Source organism: Mauremys mutica, chromosome 8 (genome assembly GCF_020497125.1).
Source record: "Mauremys mutica isolate MM-2020 ecotype Southern chromosome 8, ASM2049712v1, whole genome shotgun sequence".
NCBI lineage: Eukaryota > Metazoa > Chordata > Testudines > Geoemydidae > Mauremys > Mauremys mutica.
Genome location: NC_059079.1, coordinates 12,585,570 through 12,602,453, shown reverse-complemented (window position 1 = coordinate 12,602,453; position 16,884 = coordinate 12,585,570). Strand labels below are relative to the sequence as shown.

The following is a 16,884-nucleotide window of genomic DNA, read 5'->3' as shown; positions in this document are numbered from 1 at the left end:
CAGGAACGTTATGGCACAGACAACAGCGGGGTTCAAACCTGCTTTAAGATACCAGTGAAATCAATCTAGATGAGCTTATTGACACAGGACCTCATGTTTCAGGTAATTCCTCCACAGATAAAAATGGCTACAGCTTTTCGGCAGAAGAGCTCTACATTGTTCAAGTTTAGTCCCTGCTGCCCGCGTTCCCTCCCTCCTCACCATGTTTTACATGATGGATCTTCTCCAAAAATACACATGGCTGGCCCACGAGTCCTGGCAAGCACGTGTACACACACTGACACAGCACATGTAATCAGGTGTCCTAGTGACTGGCTGCAAGGGCTGTAGCAGACAGCTAATTACATACGGCTTCCAGACTCTCTCCTTGCTCTCAAGTGGGAGGGGCACATGCTTTATTACTGAAGTTCTCTCCCCATCCATGACCAAGGGGTGCATGTGTATGCAAGTGACCACTGCTGGCTCTTTATGCAAAGCAGACACCACCCCAAGGCAGTGACCACACATGAGGCCGGATAGCACCAATTGTAACGATCCCTCCCTCTCTGCAACAGGAGCCCATTAACCTGACAACAGCGGCTCAGGCACCGATTCCCATGAGCCTGCGGCACTAATGCCGAAAGGGCTACCCAGGTTATTAGGCCAGAATCCCCCCCTCATCCTTTGGCCTCTGACCCTCAGATTACGTTTATTATTAATCCTGTTTATTATGGTAATGCTTAAGGGCCAACCAAGAAGGTGATTGGCATGGTAGAAACACAGAATAGTAGGTGGCCCCCGCCCCAAAGAGATGACAGTCCAACTAGACCAGACAGACACCGGGTGAGGGACAGGGCAGAGCGCACAAGCAGAGTGACCAATGTGATGAACAGCACACTAGTTCCCGTAAGTTTGGGGGGGCTGGGTTTAGTTACGAGGGGATCAGCTAAATGGAAAGAAGAGCCAAGGGAGAGGGGACACGGAAGGGAAGAGGAGCAGGGAGAAGAGGGTAACAGGGCAGGTGCGGAGCAAAGACATGAAGAGATGAGGGAGGGGGAAGCAGGGGGGCAGACATCCTGACCTCTACAGCGCCCCCAATCATCCCGAGACACAGAAGGGCTGCAGAAACCAACCGCACAGCACACATGGACTTAGTGAGATCACTAGGTTCCCTTGACTCCCCCGACTAGGCAGGAGTCCCAGCGAGCTGGATTTCTCTGCCAGACAGTTCCAAGTGCCGTACAAGGTCTTGGTCTGCACCAAAATCAGCCAGGGAAGTCAAAGTAGTAGAGAGCCATTGTTCCCTGGGGGCTGCCTTAGCCTGGAAGCCCCAAAACACGGGCTGAGATGTTTTTACCTCTTTTGTTCTAAGCCGAGATTGGACTCCTGAGTGGCCCCAGTCGTGCATACCACTGGGAAGAGCGTTCAGGAAAATAACTCCTCGGCTAACCGCATTCTCCAGATTGTTCAGCACACCACCGTGCAGGACCACGCAGCCCTGGCCCATCTTCACTAGGAGATCTGAACACGACTGAACGTGATTCTCCACAGCGCTTTTGGGGACAGGACAGCGTCGAAGAGGACAAGTCAGGGTCAGCATTGTGTCAGCTAGTCAGGGGTCAACCCTGCTCCTAGCATGAAGCTCAAATGTGACAAGTCCCCTAACTCAATTGTTAAAAACAGGAGTTTAGGCTTCATTAAAAGGTTTCTTTGTGAAGAGGATGAGACCTTAGAGCAACGTCAAGCTTCCAGCCCAGGACAAGCTGGTAATGTCAGGGCGGGAGAGAGGGATAGCTCAGTGGTTTGAGCATTGGCCTGCTAAACCCACGGTTGCAGGTTCAATCCTTGAGGGGGCCATTTAGGGAACTGTGGTAAAAATCTGTCTGGGGATTGGTCCTGCTTTGAGCAGGGGGTTGGACTAGATGACCTCCTGAGGTCCCTTCCAACCCTATGATTCTATGACAGCGCCATGACTTTGGAAAAGGAGGATTCTGGCTCCCTATCATGGCCAATCACTGGAGTGGTACAAACTAGAGCTCTGTGCAGGACCACTTGTAATCCTGCTCCCATCCCACTCAGTTTAGCAGGACTCAACTGTCCCCCTCACATCTCCCTAATGGAGAAATAGCAAGGATTAGCCTCAATTCCTGGTTTCTATGCAGGTGAATTCCCAAGAACCTCTCAGCCCCTCTCCACCCCAAATACCTCTGGAATGTTTTGTGATCTCTACTTGGAAGATCTAGTTTGGACTCCAACTCTCCCATACTCAAGAATTTGCTACATCAGGCATCTAACTATCATCATACTGGGCAGCAACGGAGATTCCCAAAACAAAACTACCAGCTTTTGGAGATTTCACTCATTTTCAGCAAATTAATTTTTCATATAGGGAGCTTTTCCCTGCACCACAGTGGAGAAGCAGCAAGGGCAAGTCAGCTGGATTACCGGGTTTCCACCATGGAGTCCAAATCTATATAGGTCCAAACTTGATGGGTTTTCCCTGAACATTTGCAGAAACTCTTATTGGGAGGACTGCTAGTGAGCACTGATGTATTAGATGGCAATCTGCCTTTCTACCTAGCTGACAAGTAATGCCAAGCCTGAGCCTGGAAACAAATACAAACACAAGACACCTTTCAGGAGGGAGGGAGGGGAATCTCTCCCCGCCCCTCTCGGGTTTGGATCTTGTTCAGTCCTACTGCATGCAGAGTAGCCATCTCAACGGTTGCCCTGGAGAAAGGTGGCCAACTCCCATCAGCCACTGGGGCTGGCAGGTTTAAAACAGGTTTGAGCTTGAAGCCTGCTCCCAGTGGCTGCTGGGAGTTGAAGGTATCTAGCTAACTAGCTAAGATCTCTCCATACCCTCTATCGCAACTGGGTCCAACTGCTACCTAGACTACCCATAGACTACAAAATTAAAAGGAAATGTTAAAACAAGAGTCACAAATACCTGTGTTTAAAGCTTATTTAGCATAAGTGGTTGAATCCAGAGGATTGATTTAGTTACTTTAACTTTTTTAAGCCACCTCAGAGCACTCTCTAAGACATCCTGGTAAGGTTGTACATTCCCACGGCATCCTATTTATCAGCTGTCTACATAACAAGGGCCATAAATTCCTAACACATAAAGGTGGCACATTAAATGATGGTGTCTCCATCTTTGGAGCACAGACTGAATGCAGAGGAATTGGTCTTCAAGATGAAATTGTTTTAAACAATCACCTGGCCATTTTTCACTTTATCTCGTCAAATAAAATCAAAGTCTATTAACACAATTAGCAAAAGATTAGTGGGAGATTCCAAAACCCCCAATCATTCTTTTTTAAAGCTTCTCACAAATTAAACATTTCCCTGTATTAATTTGATTTTTACTTATATTGGTGACGATCTTGGATTCCCTTTGTGATTTTGCTATAGATTTTAAACTAAATGGAGGATTGGTGAGAGACGTCAAAGTAATAGCACATGAGACAGATCTCCATTCATCCACTTAAAAGTTAGCAGCATGAGCAGAGGCAGTGCCTGCTTCAAGGAACAGGGCTCTGTTTCTCATCTAGTCAATCTCACACAAAGATGGTCTAGGAAATGGACCGAAATACCCAAATTATTTCACACAGGCCACCTATCAGTAGCCAAAGTGGGAACTTTTATCACTACCAGCCTAGGACAGATTTGAACTATTGCCCAAGGAGGAAGGCTCCACAGCTACTTCCAATTCCTGAGCCATCTAGATGTCATGTCTATATTTTATATACTGACAGAGCAACAAAAGTACAGTTGAACATATGACATGTTAATGTCCTGTCTGGGGCACTGTAACACTGAAGAGGTTTTGCCAAAGGATTTTTCATGCAGTACATGCAGGGCCGGCCCCAGGGTTTTTGCCGCCCGCGCAGAAAAAGCCGTGATCTGCAGCTCTACTGCTGCCGCTTCGGTCTTCGGTGGCAGTTCAGCAGCAGGTCCTTCACTCCGAGAGGGAGTGAGGGACCCGCCGCCGAAGACCCGGACGTGCCGCCCCTCACCGTTGGCCACCCCAAGCAGCTGCTTGCTGGGCTGGTGCCTGGAGCCAGCCCTGAGTACGTGACTGATATGCCTGTAATTAATCCTAGGCCACTACATTATTGAACTAGCTGTCCTTCTGGATCTCTTTCAAAGAAAAGAGAGGGGTTTGATCTAGCTCATTATTACTTCACTACGTTTGCTGCTAGATATTCTATTCCAGCCGCTGTAGGTTAGTGCTGAGAGAGACAACCACACACACACACATCAAGGTTTGGTTTAGAAAACAATCCAAACAGGTGACTGAATGCTCATCTCAAGCTCTCAAGGCTCAACAGCTGGCTGCTTGTCTCCTGAGAACAGACTGGCACGAAATTTCTGATGCTGTGCCTTCTACTTCCTGTCAGGTTCGAGATACAGGTACCACCTATCCTCTGCCTTCCTGGGTCTGACTGGGACAAGAATCAGATGTAAAATAAATGGAATGCATTAAAATAAAATAAAAAAATTAAAAAAGCCTCCAATAAGGTCTGGCTTCAGGTTTGGGTCAAGGTTCAGGTCAGCTCTCCTATCTGACTCAGTTTACCCATTAAGGGACTGTCCCTTAGGCCTGGTCTACACTAGGGGGGGTTCGAACTAAGGTACACAAGTTCAGCTACGCGAATAGCGTAGCTGAACTCGAAGTACCTTAGTTCGAAGTACTTACCCGTCCTCACGGCATGGGATCGAAGTCCGTGGCTCCCCCGTCGACTCCGCCACTGCCGTTCGCGGTGGTGGAGTTCCGGAGTCGACGGGAGCGCGTTCGGAGTTCGATATATCGATATATATAATCGAACTCCAAGAAGTCGATCGCTACCCGCCGACCCGGGCGGGTAGTATGGACGTACCCTTAGCAGTTAATGCACCATCAGGATTTTCCTAGAAGGTCTGACAGGACAGAAGATGCATGACTGGTGGATGCAGCCACTACCTGCAGGAGCAGCCGTGCATTTAGAGCCGTAAGGATGGTTTATAACGGTAACTGTGTCAGTGTAACCAAGCATCTGTAATGGCCAACAGTTCTGTGCACCTAAAGTAAAGGGTTTGTCCACTTTAGCTGGGATAGTAGCTCCTAGTCATGCCATGGAAGTTAGAAGAAAGGAAGATATGCAATGAACTAACTGACCTTTTCTAAATTGTAAAAGGGCTTGAGGACATTCAGATATCTTGTACCTACAGCTCTCAAACCTGCTGATGGACAAACGTTGGCCTGAGCCCACGGACTGTGTGTGTCCCTTTAATAATACAATACCTGCAAATCACAGGTAGCCTTTAATGCAGTATTAACATTTGCAGGGAAGTGGTATCTTGGATTGCTTGCACTCAAAGTTCAGAAACTTTGCTGGATCTGAAGTTATACATTCAGTTCTTCACAGAGCCACACACAACTCTCTCACTGTAGGAGGCATCAGATCTTGTAGGCCAGTAAGATTATGAATAAGTCCACATGCAGTGCAGTACAGTATTTCATTCAACAAAGCTTATGGAGACAGCAAGGATTTTAGAATTAAAGTATTTCTTCACTTTTGGCTGCACACTAGAATGTTACATTGCCGCACGCCATTAGACAACTTCTGTGTTCCACCCCAGAGCTAGCTGCATTTCAGCTGTGGGTGAAGCAGCAATCCCTATATCTCCTTACCTACTCTTCCTGGAGTGTTATCGGGTTTAGTTAATGGTTGTCAAGGGAGATCCTTGAATGAAAAGGTACTACAGAGGTATTTACAGACAGACTTGTCTCCTGGGCTATAAACACTACGTCTACACCACAAAAAAGCCATCCCTGTGGCAGTAAGGCTCAAAGCCAGGGTCAAGTGACTTGGGCTCCCGCTGGGAGGCTAAAAATATCAGTGTTAAACATTCCCGCACGGGCGGGAGCCTGGGCTCAGCAACCCTGTGAGGGGGAGGAGTCTCAGAGCCCAGGCTCCAGCCCAAGCGGGAACATCTACACTGCGATTTTTAGCTCCATGGCATGAGCACAAGTCAGTTGAGCTGGTTTTAAGACTCACTGCCACGGTTGCTGAGGCGAGTTTTTGGCAGTGTAGATATACCCTAAATGAAAGGGGGTTTCTTGAAGAAAACAGCAGCTGGATTATGAGGAAAAACCAGGAGGATAACCAAGCAAGAGCCTCCCAAATGACCTAAACATCAATATTAGAGAAGTAAAATGAGGCTGTTCATTGTCAGACCCCAGGGGGATTCTAGCCCTTAACGTGTAGGTATATTGCAGAGCCCGTCTCAGACCCTAGGTTCAAAGCCGCTGTGTTTTACATTCCCTCCCCTTCCCTGTGGATTGGGTTGAGGGGGTGTGGTTTATTTGTCCAGAATAGAAGGGATAATTAACATGGTGTACAAACTCCAGTTCTTCAATATTTGCTGCATGCCAAAGAGACTTTTTTCAAAGCCAGCAAACTGCAAGAGAGGAAAGCAAGGCATTTACCTAATCGTGTGCTCAAAATAGATATCATCCACAGAAGCCGTGACGCAGGGGCAGCCAGCATGTCTCTCGGCTAAAAAGGAGAACAAACCGCATCAGTTACCTTCAGACAATCAGTGCACCAAATAAGTGGACTTTTTCTGTTCTTGCAACTCTAGTTGCAGACTCTGAACAGACACTAGCAACCCTGGTCTCTGCAGATCCACATTGTCCAGTGTGTGTTCGACACAAGATTCCCTCTATGTTGAGGGTCTCCACAGGTTACACAGAGAAGATGCCCGTTTGTACCTCCCTTAATCAAAGGCTGTATGTGTTTAACATTGGCCAGCATACAGATTACCTGTCTGATCTTTCCAGTCAACAGACATACTGATCAAGTTAATGGAGCAGTTTTCTTAGCTGATTTTCCCCCTAAATCTGTCAAACATATCGTAACAGTTAAACCAATTGTACATTCTACTAAACAGAGATAAATTAGATTACATGTTTAAAAATTATATCAGTATGTTCTCCAGTCTTCCTCCACATTCTTGTCTGTTGCTAGGATGTATATTTATCTTGTAAGCAATTGGTGGGTAGTTTATATTTTAAAAGACATCCTAGCTATACATTGGAAACTGTCTCGTTATCTCCTGTGGCTTGAAGATCTCCAAGAGCGTGGGTTCTAGAAATACAAATACTTACCTCTTCTTATATAGTGCTTTTCATCAGCAGACCTTAAAAAGCTTCACAAGCGGGAGTGTATTTAGCCTCAAAACACCCTTGTGAGGTAGGGAAGTGCCGTTATCCCCATTTTTATAGATGGGGAACTGCAGCACAGAGAGATTAAGTGACTTGCCTAAGGTCACACAGAAAGTGTGTGGCAGAACAGTGAATTGACCCTGGGCTCCCAAATCCTAGCCTAGTGCCCTAATCACGGCCCCATCCTCCCTCTAAAGCTTTCTTGGAAGTGCAATCCCCGAAGTAGAAACCCAGTTAAAGACAGCATCATGTATCAAGCTCTTGCCAACATTTTACTTAAAATCCCAGTGCCCATTGAGTTTTTACAATCTCATTTGATAAGGACGCATGGCAGCAGGCAAAGGCCCTGGGTGCCAAGTTTCACCTAGAAGCTATGCTTAGGTCCCTACCAAATTCACAGCCATGAAAAATGTGTCACGGACCGTGACATCTGGTCTCCCCCCATGAAATCTGGTCTTGTGTGTTTTTACCCTATACTATGCAGATTTCATGGGGGAGGCCAGCATTTCTCAAATTGGAGGTCCTGACCCAAAAGGAAGTGTGTGGGGGAGGGAGTGTCGCAAGGTTATTTTAGGGGGGTTGTGGTATTGCCACCCTTACTTCTGCGCTGCCTTCAGAGCTGGGTGGCCAGCGAGCAGTGGCTGTTGGCTAGTGCCAAGCTCTGCAGTCAGCAGTGCAGTAGTAAGAGTGGCAATACCATACCATGCCATCCTTCCTTCTGCACTGGCGTTGGCAGCGGCTCTGCTGGGATCCCGGCCAGCAGCCGCTGCTCTCCAGCTGCCCAGCTCTGAAGGCAGCGTCGGCGCTAGCAGCAACACAGAAGTAAAGGTAGCAGTCCTGCAACACCCCCCAGAATGATCTTGCGACCTACCCCCCCGCCGGACTCCTTTTTGGAGGAGGACCCCTACAATTACAACACCATGAAATTTCAGATTTAAATAGCTGAAAACATGAAATTTACTATTTTTTAAATCCTATGACTACGAAATTGACCAAAATGGACTGTGAATTTGGTAACTATGCTGTATGTAACTGACAGATGGTACTGCGAGTGCTGACACAGCCTTAGCAAGCCCTGCATGAACACCATACTGTGACAGCACCAACAGCTGGACACTGCAGCCAGCTAACCTACAGGACTATTACAGTGATATCTGAATCTCTCTACACAAAGGGAAACAACGTCACCATTTCAGCCCTGCCAGCATTACATTTTCTAGGAGGGGGTTCTCCAAGCTTTTCCTTCTATGGACCACTTCATAGGAGCCTTCCATGGACCCACCTCCCAGACCATAAAGACGAATTCTAAAACTATGGCATCAGAGTCTTAATCCTAGAGCAGAGTTTCGTTGCAGTGAATTACACAATTGTCTTATCTTTGTGAGAGCTCTCAGATCTACCCATCCATCTCTTAAGAAGCAGGATCCTCTTCCATGCTAATCCTACTGGGATCTCACTTCTGGCAAACCGCTCTCATGGGAGTTCCCCAGAAATGGAAGGAGTTCCCTCACCATCTCACTGATGTTTTGGTCTGAATTGCATCCCCAGGTCTCCTTTATATCTGATCCCCCAATAATCTGAACCCCCTGTTCATTTAAGGACTAGATCAGTCATCCCCTTTTATCTGCTTCCCCTCCACATTTAAGTTTTCCTGTTTGTTTTCCCCCTTCGTGGTCATGTTAAGATACAGAACTCTTGAACAATGTCCCATAGTCTGAACACACTCATATACACCACCCTGTTCTACTGGGACAGAACTGCTGTATCTGACAAGATTATTGGTTCATCTAATTTAGCATCTTCCTTTTGGCCCCAGTTCAGCAAAACATTTCCACAGAGGAGAGTAATCCCATCCCTCTCCAGCAAAGCACTAGCATGTGCTAAACTTTAAGAGCAAGTCCCCTGGTTTCAATGGCACACACTTAACTGTTTTGCTGAATTGGTGTCATATGACTGGGATGCAGGCAGTCATGCCTCGTGGTTAGAACAGAAGTCTGCCCCGCGGTTGGCATTCATGCTCTTGAGTCACTACAGGGTGCTTGACAAGCACACTCCTGTATTAGCCAGGAAATGGACTGACCCTTTCTAATAGCAGGAACAAATCTGCTCGCTAGTTTTTAACCAATGCTGTTCCTGCATATTCTCACGTTTGCTCTGTTAATATCTGATCAGACGAAAGTCCTGTAGCAAAGGCTGTAATATTAGCTCTCTATTGTATTTTAGGCTGTCCATTCTCAGAGGTATCCTATCCACAACAACTTCCATCCCTATCGATTGAGCTCTTATGACTTCCTCAGATGGGCAGAGAGGAAAGGGAGCTGGGGGGGAGGGGAAGATCCCACAGAATGGGGGACTCCATGACTCATTTGAAGACAAGCCAGGGAGATGGTACCATGGTGGTGTCCCATAGCACTGAACAGATCAGTATTGAGGTACCTGGGAATAGAAATCTGACCAGTTATTAAAAGGTTACATCCTTTATTCAGGGCCATAGCTGTTCTCTAGTCTCTGTAGAGAAATGAGGGGGTACACCAGCTGATTTCATGGCCAACAGGAAGGCTGACGAGTTCTATGGAGAATGGAGGTGAGTGAAAGAAAACAAGGGGCAGACAGTGCACAAAAGATGGTTTGGATCAGACCCATCCTGACCCACCTTACAAGCAGCCCTGAAGCCCTGAGCTAGCCTAGCGGATGTTAGCATTTCCAAATGTCCAGTTTTTGATCAGAGAGTCCAATTGAAAGGGGACCTGTACAGCGTCTGACCACATGTACTGCCTGGACACCAACAGCCCAGCTACCACAGGTGGGGGTGGGGGGCGCGCCAAGTCACCAACCCACGCCAGCCCCTGCTCAACTGGGGCCACCTCCTACCTGCATCTGGGGGGCAGGCAGGCTCCTGTCCTAGCCCTGGGCAGAGGGAGCCCAGCTGGGGGAGGGGAGGGGAGGGGAGAGAGCAGCGAGTGATGGGGACAAGGCCTCGGGGGAAGAGGCAGAGGCAGAGCAGGGGCGGGGGAGAGGTTCCGGCTCTCCTGCTGCAATGTCCGGTTTTCAGGAAGTTGGCAGCCCTCGGGCATTGCTTCTGTGCAGCTGGTGGGTGGCCAAACTCCGCAGCGCAGCTCCGCTTACCAGAGAGGCAGGCTGTGGTGTCAATCCACTTCAGCAGCTGCCCGATGCTCAGCTCGCCGCGGTGGTTTGTGTGGCATGGCAGCACCAGCTGGCTCATCTGCACCTCGGTCGGATTGCGGTACTGCTCCCCTCTCTCCATGCCCAGTGCTGGGTCGGCCAAGGCCCCGGCGGGAAGTGCGGACGCTGAGCCCTATTGGGGAGAACACACGTGGAACTCAGCCCCTGCGGCAGCGAGCAGGGGCCCGGCCGCAGCCTGCCCCACGCCACCACCCCGCACAGGTTTGCGGAGGGGCAGGAAGGGCTCGGGCCATCTCAGGCGAAGTGCTTTGGAGAGAGGGACTCTCTCCTGCATCCCATTGATAGAAGCAGCGTCTGCTTTGCCCCCTTAAGGAACAGGGCTGAAAAGGCCCCCATGCCATCAGCTTGCAAGGCTTGTGGCTAAGAAATAACCCCCTGTTCTAAGCCATTTGGGGGAGCCGCAGCAGGAACACATGCAATAGTCCAGGTTAAAAAAAAACAAAAAACCAAACAACAACAACAAAAAAAACCACCATTTTTTTAAAGCAAGATTCCCTTTTCCCATTAGCCTCGGGGGAGAAGAGAACCGCACTTTGCTCAGCTAGAATGCAAAGATGGGGAGTGTCAAAGGAGCCCCGGGGTGGTAAGTCCCCAGTGACACTGAAATGCCATGGAACGGAGCATCTAACTCGGAAAATCCCTCCCAAAGCATGGCTGTAACCTGAAAAACGCCTGTGTAAAAGTGGCACCTTCTTACGCATGTATCACTTACCTGACCGGCAAAAAAGCAGTTTCTCCTTTCTGGTTAGCACAATTCTGCCTCAGGCATCATTATTTATCATCTATATAGCACCAAGAAAGGGGCCACTCGGTGCTCAGCCCCAGAGAGCTCACAGAACTGTCAGCCAAGTGCCAAATGAAGAATCTTCACTCCTGGAGATGGGGCTTAAGCCAGACCACAAACTGGGTCTGGACCCAGACTGCCCCAAAGTTTGGGGTGCGGCGGTGACTGGTGAGGTTTCGGTTCCGGTTCTGGCCCACCTCTAGTTACCAGGCAGGAATTGGAAGTAGTGCTGGGCAGAAAATACTCTCCTTTTCTCCCTTGGAAAAGCTCAACATTGAAAACCAAAATATTTTGATTAAAAAATGGCACCTTATGGATGCTGTAGTTCCATGGTAGGCCAGGGCCACGACTTCCTCCCCTCACCAAGAGTGCAGGAAGTGGTGCATTGTGGAAGGTATAGTCCAGCCAGAGAGCTTATCCTATGAAAGAGAATGGGAGCATAGGGCAGCCGGGACTACAACTCCCATGAGGCACCACAATGGCACTTTTTAAATCAAAGTATTTCAGTTACCAGCCAAAATATTTCAGTTGTCAGTATAGCATGAAATATAAATTCTCCACAGAAAGCTGACACTTTTCAAAAGAAAAAATCATTTAGTCAAAGACCCAATTTTCTGTTTAAAAACAGTTTAGATGGAAAGTTTCCCACCAACCTGCCTTTAAATCAGAAAGAGCACAGCATGGTTTTCAGCTCTCAGGCTGTTTGCAGGGCTGCCCACTCCAGTACTCCCTGAACACTCTCAGATCAAATACTGACCCTACATTGCCATGCCTGTGTACAATCAGACTGATAGGAACAGCAGCAACTCACGCAGTAGTTTATGCTACTTACTGTGTACCATATTTGAGCCCTGGGCTCTTTGAAACATGATACATTCCACATCTTTAATAAATAAAATAGAAAATAGCAACACACTAAATCTACTTCTCAGAACTCCGTGTTTTACTAGCCAGATTATCCCTAGATCTGGACCTTTCTACTTCCCCATTTGCCTGGCTGCTTTGGCTTTATGCAAATTGAAGGTCTCTGACTCATGAAGCCAAATTTGTTCCTGAGTGGAACGCCAAGTAAAGGGACACTAACCTAATCAATAAATAACAAGTTTTTTGTGTGGGGGGGGGGGAATATTTATTTTACTTTGTGGAGGCATCTACCCAGCTTCATAGCTTCCCCTTCAAAGTCAGTTTCCCATTTGAGTCTTTCACAAAGTAAGGGGGGCAGGGGGGGAAGACAACCAAAAAACAATTGTGATTGTAAAGCCACACACAAAAAACCCTCCAAAAAAACAGCAGGGACAGGTTCAGAAAACTCATTTTTTATAAACAGACTAGACAACCGTGCTGCGTCCTTTTATATCAGTGAAGTTATACCAGGATGAACTTGACCCCTGATGAGTAACTGACCAGACACACCAGTCTAGATTTTGTTCCTGAACTTTCCTCTTCTTTCTGAGCTAGCAGCATCTCTCTCTCTCTATACAAAGTCCTTGTGGCAGCAGCTTCTCTTTCATACAGTCTGCAGACAACAACATTTAAATGGTTTTGTTTTCAAAATTGAGCCTCCTCTGTTGAAACGTCCCTGTCCTTTTGGGCTTGGCACAGCTGAGCACAGCGCAGTCGCTCAAAGCAGCTTTATCCTCCTCTCCCGCATTTCTAATAGGAGAGCTCCGTTTCCATAGCTACTGTTATACGACGTTCCAGAAACGGTTCAATTCTCAGGTTAGAGATTACAATGTGTGTCAAGTACATTTGTATTAAAAATATCACGCCATCACCCAGTGAGCTGGATTCCAGGTCCTCCACTAGCCACGCAGCGCTGCAGGATCACTGCATTCCATGGAATTCACAAGCCACAAGTGTTACATGCCAAGAGGAGCTCAGCTTTCGTTAACTCTTGTGGAGTCTTTTTAAAAAAAAAAAAAAAATCAAACCTGCTAGTCCATTTTGTGACTTCCCAACCTCCCCACACTGGCAACATGCCAGAAGACTATTTTTAGAAGTCAGCCTTAAAGTTACAAACCAGCCAATCGGCGTTCAAGACCTGCGATGGAGAGTAAGCAGTATGTGTCTCTGCGGAGCCGCCTTCTTTTTACAAGCTCTTTGTGTTGCTAGACCTATAAGAAATAAACTGATAAACCCATAGGTACTAAGAATGAATTTCCTTGTCCCGCACTAACTCTCACACTGATATAGCACTGGACTGACCAGGTATATTATGGAGAATTTATGCCTTTGGTATTGGCTACAGCCAGAAGTATGACACAAGGCTAGGACCAATGGTCTGCTCCTGCTTGACAACGCCTCTGTTCCTAACATCTATGCAATCCACAATCACACGGCATTATCTGCTGTGCCAGGAGAGAGGAATACCTCTGATTAAATTACATCATGCTGCACAGGACAAGGTTGATGAGTAGCCACAGAGCCCTGGCAGTCTGCAGGATTATTTGAATGGTAAGCAGGGAAGTTGGATGCCATTGCAAACAGAAACACAAGATCATCTCAGTGGCCACAATATTTATTAAGCATTTTTATGGCCTTTAGAGACAGGCAGAATGGAAGCTCAAACCAGACTCCGAGGTTCAAAACCTTCCCAAACTTCAGTTCACATTCCCTCCTGCCCTTGAGTTCCATCTGTTATTCTGTACTCCTGGCAAGCAGCCAATGCCAGAAGCAAAAAGTTCCACCAAAAAAAATGCCACAAGAAAGATCGTTCTTGTTTTATTTCTGGCCTTCTGAAGCAGGAAGCATTGGGAATCTCAACCAGCCGGGTCACTGGAAATTTCCAGACTCAAGAGTTTAAAAAAAAAAAAAAAAAGAGAAGAGAATCTAGGTCAGGATTTTCAACTCGGTTGCCTAAAGTTAGGTACAGGAATAAGTGGCCTGATTTTCAGCAATGCTGAGTATCCGCAGCTCCCCTTTGAAATCAGTGCAAGTCATGGATGCTCAGAGCCTTTGGAAGAAGAAAAAGAAAAGAGTCAGGCCACTTATTCCAATGCCTCACTTTATGCTCTTGAGTTTGAAAACTCTAACCCACCTATTTAAGTGCCTAAATATGGCACCAGCTACTGAATGTTAGGCACCCAACTCTGAAAATTCTGCATGCAAACTTTTGGGGGCTTCTGCCAATTGCTGCCTGCGAGGTTCGCTCAGCAGTTACCTTTGCTCTGCTTTGGTGACCAGAACATTTATACAGATTTAAGTTTGCTACTTGATCATTTATAATCCTCGTGTTTCGGTTTGGATGGACTCAGCCTTAGACTTGTATGGAGAAAGCTATTCTTTAGGCAAGTTATATCCCGGAATGTTTCTCGCCTGTATGAGCATTTGCAACATACAGATTTTCAAAATGACTGCCCCATTCTAAAACTCTCGCGTCTGGGCTTCAACCCCTCCCCCTAAAAGCCTCAGATGTTTACATATACAAATAAGATCTCCCTCTCCTCCACATCTCCCGAAAGACCATTTTGCTTTCTGGGCTCTAACAGATCAGCATAGCTCTATTTGAGCCTAGTCTTCTGGTTGTTGGATTTTTAATACCACACAGCTACTGCAAACTGAGCTGGCCTTTCCTTGAATGCCAGAAGATTTGCCCCTTTTAGCAGGAAGCTAAGCTGTGTGTAAGCGGGGGAATGGTCCCGCTATTGTGGGGAACTTTCCTGGCTTCTGCACTACCCCAGTGAAGTGGCTAGCGAAAGGATCTGAGTCCTCACTCCCACTTCCTTTACCCAGAGGCCTCCCTGCCCTTGAGGGCTCCCCTTCCACTCTCCTGTCTGGCAGAGTCCTTGTAACCCCAACAAGGCTGGGCCCAGGATTCCTGGGGGGCTCGGTCCCAACCCTGCTGTGGTCACCTAGGACAGGGGCTAAGGTGTCCCCACTCCGGGATACTCTCTTTGCACTGCGCACCTCCCTGACCCACTGATCACATCATCCAATTTAAAGCAAATACAAGTTATTTAATTAACACTTAATTTAAAAAAAGAATAAGGAAAAATGGGAAAGGTTAAAGGAAAACACATTACGCTGCTCTGTGGCAGGGAACATCACAAGCAGTGTCTCTGGAATGTCAGGGCAGTTCACAGTCTGTTCCTTGTAGGTCCCAGGCCTCCTTCTCAGGCCCTGGCTGTGCTGCAGGGACACTGCGGGTTGGACACTTGCTCTGGCGGTGGCCACACACTCTCAGGCTCTGGGTGGCAGGACCCTTCTGCCCAGCGTCACCCCCGCCCTGTCAGGGTTACGATCCCCCTCCCAGTCTGGCTTGCAGGGCCTCTTGGCTGAGGTATCTCCCTGCGCTGGGCCCACTGCCCGGGGTCCCCCTCGCTCTCCCCAGCTGCTCACTGCACCCAGCTCCAGCTCCACTCTGCCTCAGCCTGGCTGCTGCTGCTGCTCTGACTTCAGCAACCTGGGCTGCTTCTCTGGCCTCAGTTGCTACCGCTCTGCTCCCAGGGCAGGGCTGCTCTGTAGGCTGCTTCTGGGACTCTGCTCTGAGCTCTCATCTGCTTCCTGGGCTGCTTGTCTGGCCCCTCTGGCTCTGGTTGCTGCAGCTCTCCTCCCAGGGCAGGGCTGCTCTCTCTGGGCTGTGCTCTGGCTTTTTTTGGGCTGCAGCTCCGCTCCCATCAGCTTAGCTTGGGGCCCTGCTCTCTCCTTAGCTCGGCCCCACTCCATCTGACTCAGACAATTCCAGCTCACAGGAAGGACGGGACCCCCGCCTCCTGACTCCTTGATTAGCCTGCCCGCCCTGTCAATCAGGCTGACCTGGAGCACTGGCCTCTCCACATTGATCCTGGAGACTGTCAGTCTCAGGCTCCTGATTTCCCAGAGACCCCTCCCTTTTTAGTGCTGGGAGCTAGCAACCAAACACCCCCACTGAATGTTAGTAAGGGGGCAACAGTCCCCTTACATGTGCATAGAACACAGCCTCTTTTTCATTTAAAGAACGAAGTTGCTAACCTGGAAGCCTGCAAGATGTGTGAGAGAGAGAGAGAGAGACAGACACACACACACACACACACACACACACACACACACACCACACCAATAGGATTCAGATTTAGAACAGGGGTGCAAGTCAATCGGGGCAAGACGACAGCAGCAGCAGATTTCAGGGGCAGGCAGTTTGTTTCTGCCTGGGAGGGACATGACAAGTCTCTCCCATCACTGCGCTAGCTAGACTACTGCGCACTGCCATGACCATGCCCTGCTTGGAGGAACGCATGTGACTTTTCTGACTCCTGCCGCGGCGCGCTCTCTCCAGCAGTGCAGCAGCAGGTACATGAGAAAAGAGCACACTGAAGGTGTAACAGGGGAAGCAGGAAGAGAGCAGAAGAAGGGTAGTAGTGTGGGAACAGGAGAACAGCACATAAGTGGGGCATAGCTAAGCTCTTCCCCCTACTTCCTGGCTCACTGAGGATATCCCAGAATGCACCACTCAAGTGACATGGCTTGCAATAAGATTTCTGGTTATTGGATTGCCACATTTTGTGTGTGTGTGTGTGTGTGTGTGTGTGTGTGTGTGTGTGTGTGTGTGAGTCACACACCCCCATATATATAGGCAGAATGTGGCAATATACAAACATCTGCGTCGTACTTCCCTCATTTTACCCATCCTGCTATTCTTACCCCTGAAGTATTTCATAACTCAGGGCTATTAAACCTCTGCAAATGTATCTGGTCCAACCCTTGAATAACTTTCTGCTAATGG

At 48.1% G+C, this 16,884-nt stretch overlaps 1 protein-coding gene across 3 annotated transcripts in view; it reads right to left on the bottom strand.

Annotated features, from left to right (window-relative positions):
* Positions 1–16,884, bottom strand: part of ACOT11 (acyl-CoA thioesterase 11) — a 120,043-nt gene that overhangs the window by 29,075 nt on the left and 74,084 nt on the right. For 2 of the 3 annotated variants that reach the window (XM_045027612.1, XM_045027614.1), the window contains 2 exons: positions 10,322–10,511; positions 6,458–6,527 (listed from right to left, as the gene is read on the bottom strand). In XM_045027612.1, coding sequence (XP_044883547.1) covers positions 6,458–6,527; positions 10,322–10,511 — 260 coding nt within the window. Of the gene's footprint in view, positions 1–6,457; positions 6,528–10,321; positions 10,512–12,596; positions 12,663–16,884 lie in introns of those variants that run through there. The other variant, XM_045027613.1, reaches the window with a different exon arrangement.